Raw genomic sequence first — 24,344 nt, forward strand, 5'->3', positions numbered from 1 at the left:
CTGCAGTACCAAGAGGAAAATGTCTCTCTTTTTGTTGTTGTTCAAGTTGCACGTCTGGATTTTATCGCCTCAGATAAAGTAGAAGAGAAATGAGACAAATTAAGCACAAGGCTGAAAGTGTACGTTGGGACTGAAATTACAACAGGTCTCTACACCAGCCAAAACCCCTAAAGGGGGGAAACCTCAAAACATGTTACATACCCGCCCCCACCCCGCCCCGCTGCGGAAAGAATTTGCAGAGGTAGTAGAAGCACAGCAGGTCCCTTTTTGCTTGGGGTGGAGGTGGGTAAGGTGGGGAGTACGTAAACTTTTTTGGAGCGGTTGATTGAGTTTGATCACCAGGTAGGGAGGACGTTTGTGAAAAGATATTGGGGAAAAGAATTGCTGAGAGTGAGCGGGTTTCCCAATAATCTGCAGATGGCTTGACTGACCAGCTCCAGGGAAGTCTCCAGACCTCAGAGCTTTGAAGGGAAGTTGGTCCTGATTGCAGGAGTGTGAAGGAAATGAGTGGTACATCAAAAGGGCTCGGGAAATCAAAGAAACTTCCTGCTGTCTGATTCCACGCAACATGCCTCGAACTTGGTCCTGCGTGGATGCGCTGATGACCAACAAGTACAGGCGTGATGAGTCCCCTCGCCTTCCAGCGGGAGCTGTACCTCTCCTCGGCAGCCACGTCGCTCCGGAGCCAGGGCACGTTGCGGGGCGGGCGGCAGGGCGAGGTCCCGGGGATCTAGGGCCGCGCAAACACACTGCGTCCCCGACGCCGCACCAGCACCCACCAGCAGCCCCCTGGAACCTCGGGGCCTCCAGGGAGTCCCTGAGGGCGGTCGCGGGGCGCAGTCCCGGGCGGCGAGTGGGCTCCGCTCCTCCGGCGCGGCGTGGGCGCGGGGAGAGGCGCTCGGGGGTCCCCCGGGCGCTCGCCGCCGCTTGGGGCTGTGCCCGGGCAGGTGCCCGGCGGGCGGCGGGCGGTGGGCGGTTACCCGGTATCTGGGCGGGGGTAAGGGGGCGCCCCTGCGTTGCCGAGAACCTCGTTAACCCTCCTTTCGGGCCTGGCTCCTCCCCCTCCAGGCGTGGGGCTCGTGCCCGCCGCTGCCTGCGCGCACCGCGCCTCTGCTCGCGTCTCCCCCCACCCAGCCAGCTCCTGCCAACGCTTCTCCCTCCTCCTCTTCCTCCTCCTCCGCCCATCACCGCCACTACGGACGCCTTCGCCTCGTTCTACTCCTCGCGCCGCCGCCACTCCTCGCGCTCTCCTTCGGCTGCTACCAGCCCGTCGCTCCCCGCTCGCCGGGCTGCTGCAGTCTGTCTATCTGTCTGTCTGTCTGTCTCTCTCTCAAGTTTCCTATCTCCTTAAGATCAGGGCAAAGGGAGGAAAACACCCAATTCTGCTTGCCGTTTCAGGTAAGGTCGCGCACGTTGGTCCCAACAGGGACCCTTGCTTCCCCATTTACCTTTGCCTCCCGTGCATGGCTCATCTGCCCCCATTCACTCTCCGATGGTCCCTGGAAACCGAAGCGGCTCGGGTCGTCCCCTCCTCCCCAACATGTTTAAAAAATAATTTCGATACTCCTCACCAGAAGCCTATTTGCAACTACAATAAGATCTGAGACGCCCGCCCGGCAGCACGTTAGCCTGGCTCTTTTATAGTCTTTTAACTTTGCACACTGCGATCGCCGCTGCCTGCCTGCCTGCCTCCGCTGGATCCCGGAGCCTCAACGCCCCTGCTCGGATTGCGGTCCTCGGCTCCGGAACAGCTGTCAAACGCGTTGTTTCGCAGCAGTTAATCCGAACCCGGCTGCCTCCAAGACGTGGTCTTGGGCAACTGTGGATGGGCAGGGAGGGAGGTGATTTTATTTTATTTTAAAAGGAGTGAAGTAGTGAAGACGTGAGGACTGCAGATCACTGTAATGAAAGAAGAATAATCGAAAAAAGTGGGTTGGCTGCCCCTTGCTTTTCCCGCTGTGGTCGCGGAGGCGGTCTTGGTTGAGGGGATGTGGCACGAAATACCCGTTTCTCCTCCCCTTTTTCACTCTCCCCTCCAACCCATTCTTTTCTCTAGCGCAAATGTCAGTGCAGGGTCCCGTGTGTTCTTAATACGTGTGTGTCCACAAAACAGTGTTTGCTGACGATGTGGCTGAGGGAAGTTCCTGGCAGAGCAAAATCTGATTATTTGGTTATCATTCTGTTAAGAGAAAAAAAAGAAAGGAAAAAAAAAAGGAAAAGAAAAGAAAAGAAAAAAACCCTCCTCCAGTCATCACACCCTACACACACTCCACTGGAATAATCTCTATATCTTTAACTCCAATTCCCAGTTGAAATGACATTCTTTTGAGCTATTTGGATGGTGGGACTGAATGTAATTTTAAGTGTATTTTGTCTTTCTTCCATGACTTTACAAAGAGTGGTGATGAAGATGAAACTGAACATCTGCAACATGCAGTTGCTGCTTCTTTTTTTCTTGGTGTGGGACCCAGCCAGGTGAGACAATTATTTACTGTATTTGCCATTTTAAATTCAGGGTAAAGGTGTGTTTCTTGAATGTTATCAATGCAGAGGTGGCTTTTCAGAAGCTGAAGTATTTTGAAGAATCATTTCTAATGAAAAAATATTGTACCAAGAAACAGAACTATTAAGTGACAGAGACTATTAAAAGTTCGCTGCTGCTTCTTTTTAGTGATAAAATACAAAAGTGAATACAAACATTTTCTAAAAAAAATAAATCACGGAAGAAAGGAGTGCCCTTTGGATGGCATATTTTTGCAAGGAATTGAAGTGGTTGTTATATGCGATTATAATAACACCAAAGTTCAGTAAAGAAACTATCAGTTTTCCTTTAAGCCAAACAGAAAAGCATAAACTAAAATGATTTGAGTGTTAATTTTTTTCTTTTTTTTTCTTTTTCTTTCTGTCTTTCTTTCCTTTTTTTCTTAAATGGTCTTGGCCCTTTCAGTCAACATAGAAAACCTAAATGATATGTGGATCTGAAACCTCTAGGTGGAGGTACTATACAACTTCACAATCACAAAAAAATAAAAGCTTGATTTATTAATCAACTTTTCATATTATTGATTTAGAAATTTTTACTTCTAAAATGGTACTGTCATAAAAAGTACTTCTTTGAAAATGTAACAAATTCTGTTTTGCTGTATTCTACAAATATCAGATTTAATTTCTGTTGTTTTCAATAGCATCATCTTAATTGTAGTCTTTTCTGATTTTTTTATCATCAATGGGCAGCTTTTATTAATTGCCTAAATTTAGGGTATGGTTTTCAAAATGCCAGAGGACTTAAAATATGATTCATAATAATGCCCATGTAACTATTCCTTAAAAAAATTAGTGTTTATGATTTTATGATACCTTTATTTCCTTTTAAAATTTTCATTTTCCTGTCTCAGTGATTGTCAAAGTTTGAAAATACTTTCTAGAATTGAGAAGAAATCTCTTTATGAAGTCTTATTTTTAATTGGAAAATAGCTCCTCATTTAATATCTTAATATTGAGTTTAGAAAGAAAATGTGACATGTGATTAAAAAACGCTTTCCAGTGAAAATCTCTAAGTGGAACTTCATGACCATCTTAGTGATTGGTTTTAAAGTTAGTTTAAGGCAACATAAAAACTTTTGAGGCTTGAGGTATGAACTAATTTGCTTACATAATTTTTAAAATGTTTATCTTTATATCAATATTTTAATATTTTCTTTTCTCCCAAGAGGATATTTGCTTGAAGTTGGTTACCGATTTTTCGATGTATTATGATTATTTTTAGCTACTAGCTGTGTAATCATTTAAATGCAAATGAATTCTGTCAATGATATTTCACACAATACACCTTGATCAGAATGCAATTACATATAATCTTTGATTTTAGAGGAGTGAACAAACTGTGGTCCATTAATAATCATTGAAAATCCTCAGTACTTAACCATATTTTCTTCTACTAGTTTTCTGTTCTATATTTGACCAGTAATGCTCATGCCAGTATTTTATTCTATTATATAAATGATTCCTTTTCTGGACCAGTAATTTAAATCTCTGAATCATTCTGGGGAAAAAAATGGCAGTGAAAAGGGACATTCTGTTTTATACATCCAGTTGCTTCTGCACCAAATTGCTGGATGTCACAAAACCAGGTGTCTGGCTTTCTGATGGAGAAATAATGGAGAAAATCACTGTTTCTAACCCTCTTCTGGTGATATTTTAAGACCACTTATTCTTTCCGCAAATTTATCTCTCTCTCTCTCTCACACACACACACACACACACACACACACACACACACACACACACACACACAAAGTAGCTGGGCATTTTAATCTTTGGATGACCTCTATTGCTCTCCTCAGACACCAGTCAGGAGGGGTACTCCTCCAAGGCTCTCGGCAGCTGTGTGTGTACTGCTGATGCTTTCAGAGCCCACCTCCACCTCCTGACTTCAGTGGGGTCTGGAACACGGCCAGCGGAGTTTCCCTGATGTCTATATTGCACTTGGCCATTGGGTGGAGGTATACCCAAAGTTAGAAAAACATCTTGGCTGAAAAGAGAAAAAGACATAAAAAGAAAAGACATTTCTGAGAAAGATGGAAAAATTCTGTGCCTCCGAGGAGGCAATTTATTTTCCAATTAATATTCAAATCACTGAAGAATTCTTTCAGTAGTCCCTTTGGTTTTTGTACCTTTCCAAATGCAGAACAACATTACTAATAGTATCTGCATGTGATAATCTACCATCATAATATATTCTAGGGAGTGGATTTTCGAAAAATTGAATAGGTCACACAAAATGCGAAGTGGTAGAAATCTGAAATAATTTTGGCATTAAACTTTTTGATAAGCTAATATTTATTATCTATTTCCAACAGCATGTTTACCTTCCCCATAGACATACTGGCGTTTAAAGAAGTGGAAAAAAAAAAAAAGGAGGAAAACGGGTGACACTAATAGCTTAGGGAGCCTTAGAATTCAAATCAAGTAGGAAGAGCATGTTGACACTTGCAAAACACACGTATGTATATATATCAGCTTGTAAAATTATCTGTTTAGGTTGGTGCTGGCTAACATCCAAGAAGATGAGGCTAAAAATAACATTACCATCTTTACAAGAATTCTAGACAGACTTCTGGATGGTTACGATAATCGGCTTAGACCAGGACTGGGAGGTAAAAATAGTTTTCCTTTTCTTAAATGCTCACAAAATAATGCCTTTAAAAGTTAAGGGTAATATTTATATTTTAATACATTTTATACATGAATGCATTGTCACATATTAAAAAAACATAGGTAATAGAAAATAAGGTATATGAAATAAACATTATCTCTGATTCCTTTTATACAGACATAATGTATTTAACATACCTTTTATAGACTACCTGAAGTCATATAGAGCCCAGACTTTGTGCATGAATAGTTTTTAAATTAGTTTATTTATAATGGCTAAGTTTTTCAAACTTAGACTATGTGAACGTGTGACATTATTGGGCAGATATGCTTGTATAGTATCTTTCGTTTCCTTCATTGAATTTTGCAGATGCCTATTTTCACACTAGTACAGATATGTAGAAACGAGAAACATAAAAATATAAAAGAGTATCTGGGTTGAATTTTAGCAACCAGATAAATTTTAGCAATCATCACAGGATTCTGTGATGATATTTCTTTACACGTGCATGTGACGTTTCTAAAATACAGCACAGGTTTGGCATTCTTGAAACTTTCAAAGTCATTTTGGATATACTTTAGCTGTAGGCCTAATTTATTGGCCTGTGGCACAGTTCGATTTCAAATTTAAACATTCATTCTCAACTCAGAAAAACAAATCTATTTTTATCCATAAAGGTAAAGGAAACTAGGCTTGGCTGATGTGTTAAATTTTAATTATCCTTTAGCATAGATGGGTGATACTAAGGAGATTAGGTATAAATAGGGTAGGTGTGTAATTCCTAAAAGGATTCTGAGTCAAAATATTGTTACTCATTAATTCTAACATGAGATGTATATATATATATATATCTGCATGCACAAATTTATCAAATGTATGTTATACTTACTAGGATGTTCACTTTAATAACTAATTCAAAGTGAAGACGAATTAGTTGAATGCTTGGTACTGACTGAAGGTTTATATAGTTAGCCTGATTATTACCAGGTTGGCAACTTTGCAATATTAAATTGCTTGAAAAGATGTGTAGTGACTAAATGCCTGGATGTTTATTTATGTCAATACTGTCTTTGAAAAATGTAGGTGGTTGTTAATTCTATGCATATTTGACAATTGTATGGTTTGCATTGCCCAGGAGTCAGAAAAGGTTGGAAAAGACCCAACTTGTTTTTAAATAATGTCATTTAATTGATAGTGGTTTTGGACTTGAATCCTGAGTGGTACCTTGCATTTCAAGAGAGAAGTGATGGGGAAGAATAATGCTCAGAAATATGATACATTGTATCTCTCAGAGATAATTCAATTGTTTAATATACACTTAGTCTACTAAAAGAAAAAACTCTCAGGTTTATGAGTCTGTTTCCATTTTGTAAATAAGTTCTTTACCCCAATATAAAATAAAAAGTTAAAAAAGTTAAAATAAGGAAAAACTAAAGGAAAAGAATATTTTCTAAGTAATTAACATTTCTAATGACCATGAATAGAAGGCATTACTGTCCATGTTAGCATATATAGCAAGGAGCTAATGTCAAACTCATACAACAGAAGTATGCCTAGCATGAGGCTGTCATAATTCATGATGGTGATTTGAGAGGTAGATTGCACTAAGGCAGATATTTTCCCAAGGCTTAGATTTTATTATTTTTTAATAAATCATGTGCTGTCAAAAAAACTTAAGATATTTAAGCTAGTTCTTGGATTTTGTCTATGAGATTTTAGGAGAAATATTTACATTGTGGGTGTATAGTTGGGAAGTAAAAACTACCTGTTAAAGGACATGGATATTGCCATTTATCTCTTCATATTTCTTTTTAAATATCTCTTCCATTCTTTTTACTTTGGTCATCAGCATTCAAATATAGATCCTTGTCACTCATTCTGTAGGTTAATGCAATAGACAAAGTGGCTTTTCTTGCCTAGTGTCTTCCTTCCCCAATCCTTCTCTGATAGTGGACATGTGCTAATATTTCACAGTCAGATTAGTCTTCTTTTAGTCAATGCTTTTCATATATTACTCTCTTGTCTTGATCAAATGCCTTTGATAGCTCCCCATTGCTTTCTGTAGATGGTGATGAGGGGGTAGTGGAAGGAATATAAGCCTTGCATGCAGATGAATCTAGATTAGAATTTCTGCTCCATCTACACACCCAAAACTGTGCCTTGGCCAGGTAATCTCTGTTTCCTTTCATTTAAAATGGTCATGATGGGGATTCCCTTGTGTGTTATTTGTTGCTTTTCCCTTGCTGCTTTTAATATTTTTTCTTTGTATTTAATTTTTGTTAGTTCAGTGAATATGTGTCTCAGCATGTTTCTCCTTGGGTTTATCCTGTATGGGACTCTTGTGCTTCCTGGACTTGGATGATTATTTCCTTTCCCATGTAAGAGGGTACAAATGAACTTATCTACAAAACAGAAATAGAGTTACAGATGTAGAAAATAAACTTACGGTTACCAGGGAGTAAAGGGGGGATAAACTGGAAGATTGGGATTGACATATACCCACTACCATATATAAAATAGATAACTAACAAAGACCTACTGTATAGCACAGGGAACTCTACTCAGTACTCTCTAATGGTCTATATGGGAAAAGGATTTAAAAGAGTGGCTATACGTATATGTATAACAGATTCACTTTGCTGTACACCTGAAACTAACACAACATTGTAAATCAACTATACCCCCCCAAAATTAAAATAAATAAATAAATTAAATGGCCATGATGTATTTCTACTTTATAGTGTTGTTGAGAGGATTACATAAACTACAGTGTACACACAATATACTAGCAGTTAAACACAATCAATTCCTTCCCTCCTCCCATAGGTTCTGAACATGACAATCAAGGTTTTTACAATTTACTTCTCTGGCTTAATTTTTACTTTGCCACCCATCTATCCTGTACTTCAAATACATCTATTCATTTTCTCTTGATAATCCATTCACATCTGATCCCTTAGCCTTTGAGGGGAAAATATTCCCCTCTCACTGGAATTATTCTTCCTCATTCTCTCTGCTGAGCTAAACTTTTCCTGTGAAGACCACCTCAATGTGGGTCTTTTTCAGTAATAACCTTTCTTAACTGAATTGAAGCACCCAGATTCAGTTTTCCCTCTGTTGAATTTCTTTAGCTGTTGTTGGCTTTGTATCTCATTTGGTACATATTATGTGCTATCTTGGATTATTTATTACCTTTTTATGTGTCTCTTGTTACCTTAACAAGATCGTAAACTTATTGAAGCAAGGTATTGTATCATAAATCCTCTGTACTCTCACTAACTAAATATTGATTTGCATATGGTGACCATAATAAATATATTGATTACTTGATTAACTTTTCTATGACTAGTTAATCATCTGGAAAATGGAGTTACTCACATAGGGCTGACCTTTTAGTTGGGAATGTTGAGGTGATACTTTGTGCATCCTGCTGCAGGAAGGTGGTGTGGCTGAGTGAAGAGAACCTAACTTTAAACTGTGGTGATTTAGGTAAAATTCTAGATGAGGTACTGAGCAGTCTTGTGACCTTTCAGTATTTTACCTCTCTGGGGCTACATCTGTCATCTGTAAAATGGGATTATTATTACTATTCTTAGGGTTTTTGATGAATATTAAATACAATGATATATGCAAAGGATTTAGCACAGTGACTGGCATATAGTAGAGAGTTAATACATAACAATAACTAGATGACTTTGAAAACCTTTGTAAATATACTGTTGTAAATTTCAGTTATTATTACGGTTTCTCCTCTGTCCAAAATTCTCAGCCTGAATGTTCATATGTCATTTCAAATAGAAAGTTCAGGGAAATTATTTGTATCATTATGTCCCAGAAATTAATAATAAAGGGAAAAATGGGTTTGATTCAATTTAATATATCAAACTGAACATCTCTATTGATGGATAATCTGAATAATTAATCTCAATTATTATTATTTTTCCTTTGTAACGTTAGTGTAAATGAGTACATAGGAAAGAGCAATCAGTTTTGTATTAAGTGTTAGAAAAATTATTCTTTTCACCTGGCTCTTCAACTTACTAGATCTTATCCCAGACAAGTTACTTAGACATTCTGAGCCTTGATATCTTCTTAGGGAAAATGGGAATGTTAGCATTTTATTCTGAAAGGAGGAGGATAAATTGGGACTTCTATACATGATAATAGGTCGAATGATAAAATTTCAAGGTATTTAATAATTAATTATGGGTTTTCTTTTTTTTCTTCCAGTTTTATTAAGGTATAGTTGACATATAGCACTGTAAACATTTAAGGTGTACAGAACTATGGGTCCTCTTTAAACTGAGAGCCTGATCACACTACTCAACTGCTCAAAATCCTGCAATGGTTTCTACTTCAATCAGAATAAAACACAGATTTCTTTCGATGGTCTCCAAAGTCCTGCATAATCTGTTTTCCTATTCTTCTTTGGCCTCACCTCACACAACTCTCCTTCTTGCTAAGACTGCTGCAGTCACATTGGCTTCTTTTCTGTTCCATGAAGACACCAGGATACACACACACTCCCTGGAGCTTTTCCCCGACTGTTCCCTCTCCCCTGGATACTCATTGAGCTCACCTTCTCAATGAGGTCTACCCTGACCAATCCGATAAATACTATGTGTTCATCCTTTAGCAATACTCCTCCTTCTTACCGCTTTTTTTCTGTTTTTACTTAGCACTTACTATTTTTTAATATACAAGACAATTTTTAAATCATTAGGTCAGTTGCTTACTTTTGTCTCTTTTGCTAGAACACGGGCTAATTGAGGTTAGGGATTTTTGTCTGTTTTGTTGTCTGGTTCTCAAGCATCTAGAACAGTGCCTGGCACATAGTAAGCATGGAATGAAATATTTCTTGAATGAATTTGATTTTATTCATTTATTTTATTTTATGTTATTTAGTATGCTCCCATGAAAAGAATCGACTATAGAACTTACCTTATCCTTAAAATCATCAGAGCAATTATCATTTAATTACTGTACTGGCCTTTCACTGTTAGCACCAGCGTATTAGACTGACTTCTTGGTGAATGGAAACAATCACTACAATTATTCCAACTCCTGGCTTATGTTAGCTGTGATTCTGCCTTGAACTAACTGTGTGATTTGGGGGATTTGGGGCGATTCATTTATCCCATCTGTGACGTCATTTACTTACCTGTGAAATTGGAGGGGAGGTTCTACTTACCCTGTCTGTCTCACAATCATATGGTATGGTTCAAGTAAATAAGAAAGCATAATGTGGCATGCATTGATAGGTATTAGGATCGTTAGGAATAGCAGAGGAGAGTTCTTCAAGGAGAACATCATCGTAGAAGGTAGTATCCTTGAAAAACATGCCAAGAAAATACTGGTAGGTCTTGTGCATTTGGTTGGCTTAGTCCCTTGTAAGTCTGGAAACGTATTTACCAAGACCATATGTTCAGCTTAGCTAGAACTTATAACTGAATCAATTTTTCCTCTAGTCTTCCTTTTAGTCATTGGAGCTAACAACTCAGGTACCACCTATGGATTTTGATGTTCCATAAGAGGCTTTCAAATTGTTAACTGAATAAAAGGAGCAACATTTGTGTTTCGGACTGTGTTTAGAGGGTCAATGAAGAAAAGGAAAGTGTAGACAGGCCTCGTATATTTATAACAGCTAACATTCACAATGCTCAACAATGACAACTATTAGAAATGACAAGCCTTGGTATCTGAATTGTAGATTCAGTCTGGAAAATCTAGATAGAGTACTGTGCTTAACTGCATTTTGAAAAGCTGTTTCAAGGAGCTTGTCTAGATAGAATTGGTACATAGTGCTCTTGTTTTGTCCTCTAAAAACTTGAAGCAGCTTTATGCTTAAAGCCATGAAAAACATGATGTCAGATTACAGACTTAGGGTCTGAGGGTCAGTTTCCAACTTCACTCTTGGATATTTTTCCTCAGGCTGTAGAGAGATGGATGATAACATGTTTCTATGAATTTTACTATTCTCAATTTTTTCTTTTTTTTTTTTTTTTTTGCGGTACACGGGCCTCTCACTGCTGTGGGCTCTCCCTCTGCGGAGCACAGGCTCCGGACGCGCAGGCTTAGCGGCCATGGCTCACGGGCCCAGCCGCTCCGCGGCATGTGGGATCCTCCCGGACCGGGGCACGAACCCGTGTCCCCTGCATCGGCAGGCGGACTCTCAACCACTGCTCCATCAGGGAAGCCCTACTCTCAATTTTATAAAAATAAAATATAGGATATTCGGTGGGCAAAAATTAGTACAAAAAATCTGGTCTCTCCCAGAACCTAAGAGGGAGTATGACCTCAAAATAGCATCGTATTATTTTATAAAGAAGTGGTTAAGATCAGTGCCTCTGAATACCAGCATCTTTGAATTTGAATTCTGTTGCCATACTATATGAACTACAAACTTTTCACTCAACCTCTCCTTGCTTTGGTTTCTTTATTTGTAAAATGGGGGGCTAAAAGTATGTGACTTGTTGGTTTGTTAAGTATTTAATTAAAAAAAAAATCTTTGGAGCGTCCGGCAAACAGAGGAGGAACTCAATACTTGTAGATATTATTGCTGTTATTGTTGATTCTACTACTACTACTATGAATGCAATAGAGTCCATCACTCAATGTTTTCTTTAATTTGTAAAAGCTGTGACTTCTAAAAAAGGATAACTGTGTGGCGCAGAGAAAAGATATATTTGTATGTTTCTCATGCTATTAGTTTCATTTTGTAGCACACTTTTGTATATGTACAGAATCTCTGGAAACAAAACCAATCACAAAAGAAATATGTCAGATTATTGTAACATATAACAATTGGGCACCATCAGTTCGTGATACTGAATTTGCCTATAAGAACAAAATCATATTTACAGAATGAAAACCTCACTATGAGATGCAGATGATGATTTTAGGGACATGAAACTGAGCGTGGCCACCATCTTAGCCTGGGATGTGCCAGAAACTTGAATGGCACGAGCTCTGGGTCTTGCAGCTACCGGGTGCGTGCCTCATGCTTGACAGCATCTTAGGAGGTGAGGGGTGATAGAGGCATCAGGAAGGAGATAATACACCGAGAATGATCTGAAATCTCTATACGGAATTGAAAGGGGCAGGGGACAAGTGGGTTGCGCGCTGAGCAGAAAGGAAGCGGCTGAGCCCTTAAGAAGTTTTTGTCTCAGGTGGAGGCGGGGTAAACTTCAGGTACTGGTCCTCTGCTTAACAGCTCTGATGTTCGACATTTTCCTCATTCAGCAGCTGTGATTGGGGCTGATGCTCCTGAAGAGGCAGGAGGCAGCAGAGAATCTAGTCTCCCTTTCCTCCTGACTAGGTCTTCTGAGGTCCCCCAGTGTGCCTGGAGTGGGATAACCTTCTTAGGCATAAGAAGATTTCAGAGCCTTTTTCACTCTCTGCCACCAGATCTTCTCCACCCACTTGCATTTGTGAAAAGGTCACAGGAAACACCGAGTTTGATTATTTCATGAGCGAGAAAATAAAAATAAATTAGGATGACTTCACAGAAGTGTGTAAATAGCTTTGGGTAAATAAGTAAATAATGGATATCAAGTTTTTTTCATTTCTCTCTATTGAAAATTATTTTGTGGGAGGCATGAAACAGAACTCAGAAAGGTACTAGGTGCCTGAAGTGGGATGCTGTTTGGGAGGCTGGAAACTCTGGACATGGGCTTCCTTCATAGTACGGGCTTCCTCACAGTGCATGCTAGCTAAAACTAGAAACACAGTAATGTTATGTGCAGACTTTTGGATTCTTTTTAGTATTACAAGCTGACTAAGAAACATCTTAGCGTTTCTGTACACCCTCACTCTAAAGCTGTGTGTTGCTTGCCTACCCTCTCAGGGAATGGTGCTAAGACAGGCTTCTTCAGAAATGGTTAGAGTGAGGTTTTGCAGAACTCTTTCTCAGTTTGATGTTTTAACTATATGCATAGCTTGTGTTTATTTTATAGAAAAGGCAGACTGAGTGCGTACACGGCAGCAGTGGGTTGCATTAGATTGGATGGTGGCACTTTCTTCCCAAACAGCATCTCCTGCAAAATTCAAGGGAGTGTCACTTAAGTGAGTGACCCAGAGAATACTATCCATGTTTCAATGAACTAACGCTAATGCTTTTTTTTTTCACCTGAAAACAGTTTGGGTTAATAGCAGCTTCTTCTCTCAACCATTGCTGCTAGAGAGGCATTGCCCTTAGTCATAATTTTGAGGGATTGTTATTTTTGCTCTTTTCGGTCACAAGCACACCCCACTCACTCTGTTGTTTTCTTGCCAGCTTTTAAGCTCAGGTGCAATCAACATTTTTCTTTTTTTCACTCCTTAAAACACAGTGGATAAATTGGACCATAGGCATGACTGATCCATTCGTGTTAGTGTTATTTTTTGATTGCTACAGCTCCAATCATATTGTAGAAATCTATATTGGTAGTGGAGATGGCCAAGTGAACAGCTTGGCCACCAGCAATTCATTACTTTTTGATGTGTTAACATGCAAAGAGTCAAATGAAGTTATTCTAGTAGTTTGTTCCCTAACACATGTGTATTGAAGGCTTATGATGTGCCAGACACTCTGCAGGACATAAAGATGTACAAGGTGTAGTGTTGGTCTCCAGGGGATGAAGTCCCTTGGAGGGCCGATAAGGTAGGTACAGTGTGATTCTCAAAATGACTCGAAACAGTACAACACATGTTCCATTAAAAGAACATGCTATTGAAATAAAGAAATCACTTTTACTTGCATCATACAACTGGAGTTAGCCAACTTCTGTCTCTATAAGCCTAGTTCATTCATTCCATTGTTTCCGTCTAAGGGCCAAGGATTTGCTGGGTCCTGCCATAAATGCTGCAAATACTGTGCCGAACAGGACTGAGTCTTTGCAGAAATTCATATCATATCATATTTTGGCTCTTTCTGCCTTTCAACTATCTTAACAGTGGTTTCTTCTTTCTCTCCTTAATTAAGAATATTGTATAATTATTGTATGTTTTTCTTTATTGAAGTGTAAGTCTTTTCTCATAAAAATAAGAGTGATTTCTGATATATATACTGTCAGGCTGAGAACTGTGATATCTACAGAAGAGTATAACATCCAGAGGGCATGTCTCTCTGTGTCTGTAGCAGGGGTGTTGAGAGTATTTATGGTAAAAGTGGCATTCCTAGAGGTAGAAAGGTAAGTGTTTATTCCAGTCGAAACTTCTGGATACTCCTCAGTTCTCTTTCTAAGGAAAACTTATTTTCTGCCTTATCTTAATTTGTTTTGAGCTACAGATGAGTTAAATAATAACTAGACATGAACTGTGAAATAAAAAAATAAATGATATGAGTTGTAATATCCTGAGGATTTAGTTTATTTCCTTTGAGTTTTAATGTTTCTGACCCAACACAGAATTCTGAAAACTTGTTTCTAACTTGAAATACCCTCATTCCTCAAGGTTTAGATCTTCTCATTTAGGAATAAGTTATCAAAAGAATAAAATGAATGTTTAAATCTAAAGGGATTTCATATAGAAACTCATCAAATTAAGGATACCAACTTATAAGATACATATAGATCCCTTCAAATTCTCCATTGGGTTTTTGCATTTTAAGTAATTTACATTAGGGTAGATTTGATATCTCTGTATGTTATTATTATACCTTTTAACAAATGAAAAAACTAGCATATGGAAAAGTGTGACTCCATCTCCATCTTAATTTAATATGAATTAAGTTATGTCAATTTTTATTTTTTTAATTTTTGTTTGTTTTAATATTTAAAACATGCACATTAAGAACATAAAAAATGGTTTTGCATAAAATTCAAAAATACAGTACTCTGTTATAAGAGCATTCTTTTTATAAATATCTTTGTTAAGATTCAGGATGGTAGCTCCTTTTTAGGGGAATAAGTGCAAAATGTAGCACAAAGTTTGTCCCAGTAGTATGTGTGGCATTATTCTTTCTGTATTAAAGTATTGTAGGATTCTTAGAGGACATGTTCATTCGGAATATTACTAAGTTGATTTAAAACGTAATAAAAGAAAAGGTAAGGTTTTCTTCTTCTGATATAGTATCCAGAGGAAAAAATATGTCAAAAAGAAGATACTGCTATCTTCAGCTATTTTGTGGAGATGGTTAATAATTCATAAATTCTGTGAATATTTGAGGAATATCATATATTGAGTAGTACAATTGGATCTTGTCTATTGAGTAGAGGAATAGAGTTATGCCACAAAGTTAAGGAAGGTTGAAGAGAGGATAAAAATTATAAATGCCTCCTAAGAGCATTCCCAAACCCATTGTTTAGGTTATGTTTTGTAGTGGTACATAACTATTTTAGTAAGTACTGGGAAGGCATTTGACTTCCATTAAGAACATAAAAGGATCAGCTGCTTTTAGAATGGTGTGTGTGTGTGTGTGTGTGTGTGCGTGCGTGCGTGCGTGTGTGTGTGTATTAAAAATTTCCCTGGACGAAGAGAGCTCCAGACTTAAATTGGAGGAGTGGTTTGGAGGAGGAAGACAAACGTCATGGAATGTTTTAGAAAAAGATGAGAAGCTTCCGATTTGCTCCTATTTACTCGTGGGAAGATTTTAGATTTTGAAGCAAAAATGCTGAGTTACTACTCATATATATACGTTGGAGGGTCCACAGTTTTTCAATTATATGAATTTTTTGAAGCCTTTACAAGAGAAATAAGCAAATCAGCCATATGCAGAGAATTAGGGTAAATGGAACAAATTCATTTTTGCTGCATGATTGCATAAACTCTGCAATTTCTCAAGAAAGGAAATAGTGAGCTAAAATGCTAGCCAGGTTTACAAGGAAGATTAAAGTTTTGGATACCAAAAGAGAGGAAGTCTTAATTAAAAGAAAATGGAATTGCATGGCTGGTGTTCAGGTCGGGTAGAGGGGAATATGGGAGGGTAGATTTAATTAGTTATCTAGGGCATGTGAGAGGATAATCATCGAAGCAAAAAATGTGAAGCTGATGACTGTGCTTTGGAGAATAGCAAAGGAATCATCCAACAGCTATTAGAGGAAGAGAAACTCTAGAGTCTTAAGAGAGTGAATGGGTGGCTTTAGGTGGTGAAAATGTTATAATGGAATGGGGGTGAGTGTAGAGCCATTTTAAAGGGAGTTGCCATTAGAGCATTACTAAGAGAACAAAGTCCCTTGATAACTAAAAACTAAAACTGAGTATCCGTTTATCATTCTGAGTAGCTTTTGCTTTAGTAATGATTACAAAATTACAGGATCAAAGAGAACTAACAGGAAAGCTATACACTGAGCTGTATGATCAGTAGTGCTTATATTACAGTATGTTGCCATTTAAAATAGATTAAATATCAAAAATTGACTAGTTAAAACATATAAATCTGAATAATAGTGTTTGAATTCTTAAAGGAGAACACCAGGCAGATGAAGTAGTGAGGAGAATATCTCTGTAGCAGAAGAATTCCTTTCCACTCTCATTCTTTCAAGCTTCCCAGATAATCTGCAGAACTCCTGGAGGTGTTTTTGGCTGCCACCAGACTGATGATCTGACTCATAGCATTAGCAGGGAGGGTCGTTGAGCATTTCCATTATTATCTGTGAAATACGGGGGTGATGAGAAGTCCCGTGGGGCCCAGTTGCTGACTCAGGATGGAGATATTTACGTGTGGATGGAGGTCTGCTTGTTACACGGATGTTGTCTGCCTTTGTCACTCTCCTTTAGCTGCTGCCACACCCAATTTAGTCTTTGTCATCTCTGGTGACAGCTTCTAATACAAGCATTTCACTCTCAGGCATCTGACTGCTACCATTTGTAGGGGCAGCTGCAATCTTTGCCACTGTTGCCACCGCTTTGGAACAGCTGGGAGGTTAAGCAAAATCTATCAGCAGATAAGGAAAAGTGCTCAGGTTCATGTTTAAGTGAGTGGATATGAAGGTTAGTGGGGCGGAAAGTGACTCTTCATCAAATCCTTTCCCTTTAGGGAACTGTTTTGCAGCCTGTCATTTCTGTAATTTCCCCCACCCGCTCAGAGAGGGTGATGTGACACTTTACATACTTCTGTCTGAAGAAGACATTAGCAGAGGATATCATAATCCCCAGTGGATTTTCACATGCTTGTTGGCTATTTGTATGTCTTCTTTAGAGAAATGTCTACTTAAGTCTTTTGACCCTTTGTCAAATCAGGTATTTGTTTGTTTTGTTTTGTTTTTTGTTGTTTGAGTTGTAGGAGTTCTTTATATACTCTGGCTATTAACCCCTTACCTGATATATGGTTTGCAAAAATCACTGCCCATTTCAGTGTCATAAAGCTTTTCACCTATGTTTTCTTCTAGTTGTACAGTTTCAGGTCTCATGTTTAGGTTTTTAACAAATTTTGAGTTAACTTTTGTACATGGTGTAAGATAAAAGTCCATCTTCATTCTTTTGCATGTGGATATCTCAAAGAGATATTTGCATACCCAAGTTCACTGCAGCATTACTCACAACAGCCAAGATGTGGAAGCAACCTATATGTCCCCCAGTGGATTTTTATAGTGCAAATTTAATGCCAGTTGGAACAAAGGAAACCTTGCTCCATAACATTGGAATAAAATAATAAAACATAGATGAAAGAAGAATATCATGGTAGCTTTTTTAAAAAAATTAATTAATTAATTAATTTATGGCTGTGTTGGGTCTTCGTTTCTGTGCGAGGGCTTTCTCTAGTTGTGGCAAGCGGGGCCCACTCTTCATCGCGGTGTGCGGGTGTCTCACTATTTCGGCCTCTTTTGTTGCGGAGCACAGGCTCCAGACGCGCAGGCTCAGTAATTGTGGCTCACGGACCCAGTTGCTCCGCGGCATGTGGGATCTTCCCAGACCAGGGCTCGAACCCGTGTCACCTGCATTAGCAGGCAGATTCTCAACCACTGCGCCACCAGGGGAGCCCCCTCATGGTAGCTTTTATCAGTTAAGGATGCGTTTGTCTGAAAGCAACAGAAAAATCTATCTGCAGTGACTTCAGTGGGGAATCAGTTTTTCTCACAAGAAGTCTAGAGGTAGGTGGCTCCTAGTACTGAGTTCTTAAGTGATGGCATCAAGAACATCAAGAACGGAGACTTTTTTTATTTTTCCACTTCCTCTTCCTTAGTGTGACTTCAGTCCTTTATGCTGTTACTTTCTGATCCCAAGATGGCTGCTGCAGCTCCAGCTATCATATCCATGGTTAAGGCTGGAATGAAATGAAGGGATGGTGCCATTTCCATTAGTTTCCTTTATAAGAAAAATAAACCTTTCCAGCACTTGCAGCTGATTTCCATATTTATCTCATAGTTATTTCAAGCTAGGAGAGCATCTGGGAAAATGAGTGCCCTACCTGGGGTTGGGCACATTTCTGCCCTTATAAAGCTGAGGATTTATTAGAAAGAAGGAAGATGTGTTGGATATTCAGTAGGCTACTGGCAATGCCTGCCACATTTACTAATGCTAATAAAAGTTACTTAATTGTTTTGTGCCTCAATTTTCTATTCTGTAAAATAGAAAATATTAATTCCAATGATGGGTCAATATACCTAAAGTACTTAATACTTTAATTTGGATACGAATAACCTGGATGGTGATTGTTAAAATGCAGATTTTGATTCAATATATCTCTGTGGATCTCAAGATGTTGGGTTTCTAACAGGCCCTCAAGTGATGCCAATGCTGCTGGTCTTTGGGTCACATTTTTAGTAGCAAGAAAGTACTCAGCTAGGGCTGCCATGTTGTACAACCTCAGGGAGCATTCATACAGAATATAATGCAATGACAAGAAGAGGCTAAGTGTTCACTTATTATTATTATCATTACTGCCTCTGGTTTACTCTGATAATTAGGAATTCATAATTTATGTTTCTAAAGGTTGCAGTGATAAATCTTATTTTTATCAGAGTATAATCATAGATAAATTTATTCCTAATGATATACTTTTACAAAATTGCCAGTAAATACTAGATTGACCGTTGAGGTCTATGGTGTATGTTAAATACAATTTCTCTATCCAGCTATCAGTATACTCTAATTCTGTCACATTCTATATAAATAAAAACATATCCCTATCTCTATTTATATTTAAAAAATTAAAACTAAGTTGTGATAAAGCCATGATGATATTTGAACTCTGCTTCAAAAGATTTGTTGGATATTACAGTTAGCTAGTTGTGGGAAAGAAAATATTGACATGAAGCTTTGAATTAATCCAGTATAAATAATTGATTATACAATTTGATTAATTGATTATAAAATTATAAAATAATTGATTATAAAACTAATTTAATTCTGAATATTGTGTTGTGGTAAGTAAAATTTTACCACATATGTAATCTTGAGGGCTGAAAAATAATAGAGCTCTCTCTTTAAATTATTTTATGTTCTATTTAAGTTGCTCCAAAATTTTGTTTTTGGACAGATGAAAATTGTAATTTCCTTTTAAAAATATTATACATGGTTTGTATGAGAGTGCCTGACAGAGACCAGATTATAAACGCGGAGGATCCGAGTTCTTAAAGAACTGATTAAATTTTTATTTTAAAGACACGAAGAGGGGAAAGGGCCTTTGCTTTGATCAGAAGAGGCTGTGAGGGCAAAGCAGTGTATGAGAGCACTAAAAAAAACCACGAGTTTATCTATGAAAAACGCCTTTCTTTTTATAAAAGGCCAATTATTATCTCTGTGCCTCAGTTTCCAAAACATGAAGGTAAGGAGACTGTAGCAATGACTTGCAATGCCCTTTCCATCTAAAATTTCTCCCATCCTTTTGCGACTTGTTTCAAGGCAAATAGAGTAGAAAATAAGGTTCTTGTAACAGAAATCTGAAGCCAATTTTTTCTCCATTGTAGAAAAATAGACAGAGTATGGGCCTGAATACAAGCTAGCAGAATAAGGCTGCTAGGCCTCTATAAAGTATGGCCAGCTAAGAGAATAAGGGCTGTTTGGTCTTCCAACTCCTAGCAATTAGGAGTTTGTACAAAAGTAGGTACTCCTAGTGCACAAAAATGCCAATTAAGAGCTTCTCTTAAAGCCGAGCAAGGTTGATTAGGAAGTGGTTGGTACAAGTGAGGTAGTGATAAATGTGCCAAATTATAATTGCCCGTGTTCTAGACATTGCTGGACACTCTCTCTCTCTCTGTGATGTAAATGGCTACATCTCTTTGAAGCTTACCCACTTTGACTTCTCTGCTCTGTTTGGTAACATAGATCTACCACCTTTTTCCTGATTCTTGGTCTCTCCACATTTCTTCATCTGTTTCAGTCCTTGGTCCCTCTTTATTTTCTCTCGTCTTGAATATGGGTGCTCTCCAATATTCTGTCCTTTTAACTCTTATTGCTTTTCACTTTCATGATTTTCCCAGAAGAATTTCATTCAATTCCATAGCCTCAAATATTAACCTATATGTAGATTCTCTCTCATCCTGTTTTCTGATGTAAATTTGCTCGTTATTGCCCAGATGAACTCTCTTTATGACCACCCACTACGTTCAGGATCAAGTCCAGAGCATTTAACGTAGCAGACTCTACAGTCTCTGGCCTCTGTTCACTTTTCTGGCCTCATTGCTATTTATCGCTATCTTGCATGAAGTGGCTTAGATTCACTGACCTTGTTTCAGTTTTTATTTTTTAATGCATTTGGCTTTCTCTAGCCTGTGGGCCTTTATACAGGCTGTTGAGTCTACTGGGAACACATTTGCCTTTCTTTAGGTTCCAGCTTAGACGTCATACTTTCTAGTAACCTTACATGACTATCATCCCCTTACACACACATCTCTGTTGAACAAATCACCCATTAGTATACTTGGAATAAAATTAACATACTTTCTTGTAACTCCCATTTTACCTATTGGCATCTAAGGTCTCCTAAAGTCAGAGATTTATGACTCCTTGTCTGTTGTTCTAGCCCCTGTTCTATGTGTAATGCTTCTAGAAGGTAGATAGTAATCATAATATTTGTTGAATAGATGAATAGACTACTGATGAGCTATGCCGTTTCATATATACATTTCTCAAACTTCTAGAAACTGAATTCATAATTTTGCTACCTGAAACTGCTTTTTTTCCTGTGGTTCTCTTGCATGGTTAATGGTAATCTACGTTTGTCAAGCTACAAGAGCTAAAAATCCATCTGAGAATGAGTTTTCAAATTCTCTTTACTCTTTTCCAGTCTCCTGACTCCAATTCTGTGATCCTCAAATATACAGATATTAACCTGATTGTTTAACTTATTTTTGTTTTTAAATAAATAATTGGCTTAAAACATTTAAAAATTAGGACATTTCCAATAAAAGCATGGATTTCTTTCTCTTTCAAAAATGGCAGATTTGGTGATCCTAGGCCAAAATTCCTGATGACAGAAATTGAAATTGAAACTGAGTTGATGACAGCAATTGAAACTAAGTAATGGCTTTCCCTACTACAGGAGGTGTGTCCTCCACATTTAGCCAGAGATCTCATTCAGCTCATGTCACTCAGTTACCTGCCTTGCAAGTAAATAATGTGCTGCCCCCCAAAACACTTGTGTATATAAATCTAGCCCTACCCTGTTCTCTCTATTGCCAAATTTTTACTTTTTAACTAGATTTGGTTGTGTAATTCTTTTGCTCAATACTCTCCAATGGCTTTCTTTTTTTCCCACTTTCCAGAGCATAACCTCCAGTCTGTATAACATAGCTTCCAGAAACCAGAATAAGGGAACCCAAACCGTAATGTTTTCTTGGGCAGGCCAGGTAAAAAATGGGTTGACATTATGACAACTGAAGAACCGGAGCAGGTACATTCCTTGTTTAAAGAGGGTTAAGTTTTATCTGATTATTGCTGTATAAGTGTTTGAGATTAGAGTTGCTAGATACTCCAATTATTTTTCACAAGTTGTCGGAAATATCAGTTTTCATGGGAAGTTTCTTAATTTTAAAGACAAACCGATTCTAATGCTAATCAAAACAATATCTTGTGTAACGCAAACAACACACACCTGAGTATTATTAGTTTGCAGGCCCTAGTCCTAAACCAAGATTTCTCATGAAGTGTGTGAAGCAATCAGTAGGAGAATTTGTTAAATGCAAATTTAACACATTCTCAAAAATTCAGTCAGTTTTGGTTTGAGCCCAGAAATCTGCATTTCATCAAATGTTCTTGATTCTGATGCAGGTGGTCCCAGTGCTGGACTGAATTATCTACCTATTTAAGTTTCTGGTTAAAAATGATGGTGTTTTCCTCTTTTCTGTCATAAGACTTTATTTGTAACCTTTTAATTAGAAAGGAAAAATAAATGTGTATAGTAAGATCAGTCTGTCACCAGATGATTCTGGCTAGCATTTTCCTCAATAACTTCAAAGAGGAGCTTTTGTGCACTACTGTTCTGAGATGGCTGTCAATTTTATAGGGTCAGAGACCTACTTTTCTTTACTAAGGTATTAGTCTGAATTAACTGGTTTATGCTGCAGTAACAACTCTCAGCTTAAAATATGTTTTATTTCTCCCTTATTTATCTTGTTCATGACACAACACTGTCCACTGAGGTGCAACGGGTATGTAAGGGTTGGGCTCGCCTACACATCATCATCCCTTAGGGTCTCAGGCTGATGGACCTCCACCAACTAAAATATCGCTGGTCACCGTGTCAGGGAAAAGACATGTGATCAGGAGTAATTGTCACTTAAAGTTCTGCCCACATGTGACACAATGTCACTGCTTAGATTCTTTGCTCAAAGGAAGGCATATAGACATGCTTAACTTCAAGGGGGCAGAGAAGTACAACTCTACCATTAAATCAGGAGTAGAAGAATTGGAGATATTTGGCAGCTTAATAACTACCATTCTTAACAAGAAGTACCCATTTCTCAGGGTGTAACTCATCTTCAGTAGTGACAAATAATATGCACTGCTTGGTGATACAGTCATATCTTATTTCAAGATATAATTCAGGAACTATGTTTTGTGGGTAACATGCTTAGTGTGTTTATGAGTTAATTGTTATGCTTTTTTGACAAATTGATATGATACAGCTTCAAAACCTTCTTCCCCAACTCCCAGGCATAAAGAGCTTTGTTGTTTGGGCTGGGAAGCCAGAGCTCAAATTGGAGGGATTTAAGAGGAGATAGTCTGAGGTGTTTGCCTGCAGTCTCAAACCTCTGTGATAGTAATTGCCAGGGACAGTGGAATTAAATGGATGAGGATCAGAGGCCATGTCTTTCTAGTTTGCTACTGTGTCCTCAGTGCCTGGCAGAATACCTAGAATTCACTGTCAGTCAATTGACTATGTATGTGAATCCAATGCTCATATACATAAAAATACATAGACTTGTTGGTACTTTGGGTAGCTCCTTATTTGGGGTTCTCATACACATTTGAGGCATTTAACAATGAGTTTTACCTTTACTTTTTTATCAATAATTTAAAGATTTCAAATAATTGATAATTAGCCTTAATATTAAATAGTGTGATTGGAGGTAGTTTTTTAATTGTTTTTTTAAATTTTTTAATTTAATTTAATTTACTTTTTTATACAGCAGGTTCTTATTAGTCATCAATTTTATAAACATCAGTGTATACATGTCAATCCCAATCTCCCAATTCATACCACCACCACCATCCCCACCCCACCCCTGCCACTTTCCCCCTTGGTGTCCATACATTTGCTCTTTACATCTGTGTCTCGATTTCTGCCCTGCAAACTGGTTCATCTGTACCATTTTTCTAGGTTCCACATATATGTGTTAATATACAATATTTGTTTTTCTCTTTCTGACTTACTTCGCTCTGTATGACAGTCTCTAGATCCATCCACGTCTCAACAAATGACCCAATTTCATTCCTTTTTATGGCCGAGTAATATTCCATTGTATATATGTACCACATCTCCTTTATCCATTCGTCTGTTGATCGGCATTTAGGCTGCTTCAATGACCTAGCTATTGTAAAAGGTGCTGCAATGAAAATAGGGGTGCAAGTGTCTTTTGAATTATGCTTTTCTCTGGGTATATGCCCAGTAGTGGGATTGCTGGATCATATGGTAATTCTATTTTTAGTTTTTTAAGGAACCTCCATACTGTTCTCCATAGTGGCTGTATCAATTTACATTCCCACCAACAGTGCAAAAGGGTTCCCTTTCCTCCACACCCTATCCAGCATTTGTTGTTTGTAGATTTTCTGATGATGCCCATTCTAACTGGTGTGAGGTGATACCTCTTTGTAGTTTTGGTCTGTA

General features: G+C 38.1%; 1 protein-coding gene across 1 annotated transcript in view; it reads left to right on the forward strand.

The window, feature by feature from the left end:
• The first annotated feature begins 567 nt into the window (after positions 1-567).
• Positions 568-24,344, forward strand: part of GABRA2 (gamma-aminobutyric acid type A receptor subunit alpha2) — a 128,153-nt gene continuing 104,376 nt past the window's right edge. The window contains exons 1-3 of the mRNA XM_024132029.2: positions 568-1,398; positions 2,400-2,475; positions 5,041-5,156. Coding sequence (XP_023987797.1) covers positions 2,405-2,475; positions 5,041-5,156 — 187 coding nt within the window. The 5' untranslated portion in view covers positions 568-1,398; positions 2,400-2,404. The remainder of the gene's footprint in view (positions 1,399-2,399; positions 2,476-5,040; positions 5,157-24,344) is intronic.

This window comes from Physeter macrocephalus, chromosome 7, assembly GCF_002837175.3.
Source record: "Physeter macrocephalus isolate SW-GA chromosome 7, ASM283717v5, whole genome shotgun sequence".
In the NCBI taxonomy this organism is placed as follows: domain Eukaryota; kingdom Metazoa; phylum Chordata; class Mammalia; order Artiodactyla; family Physeteridae; genus Physeter; species Physeter macrocephalus.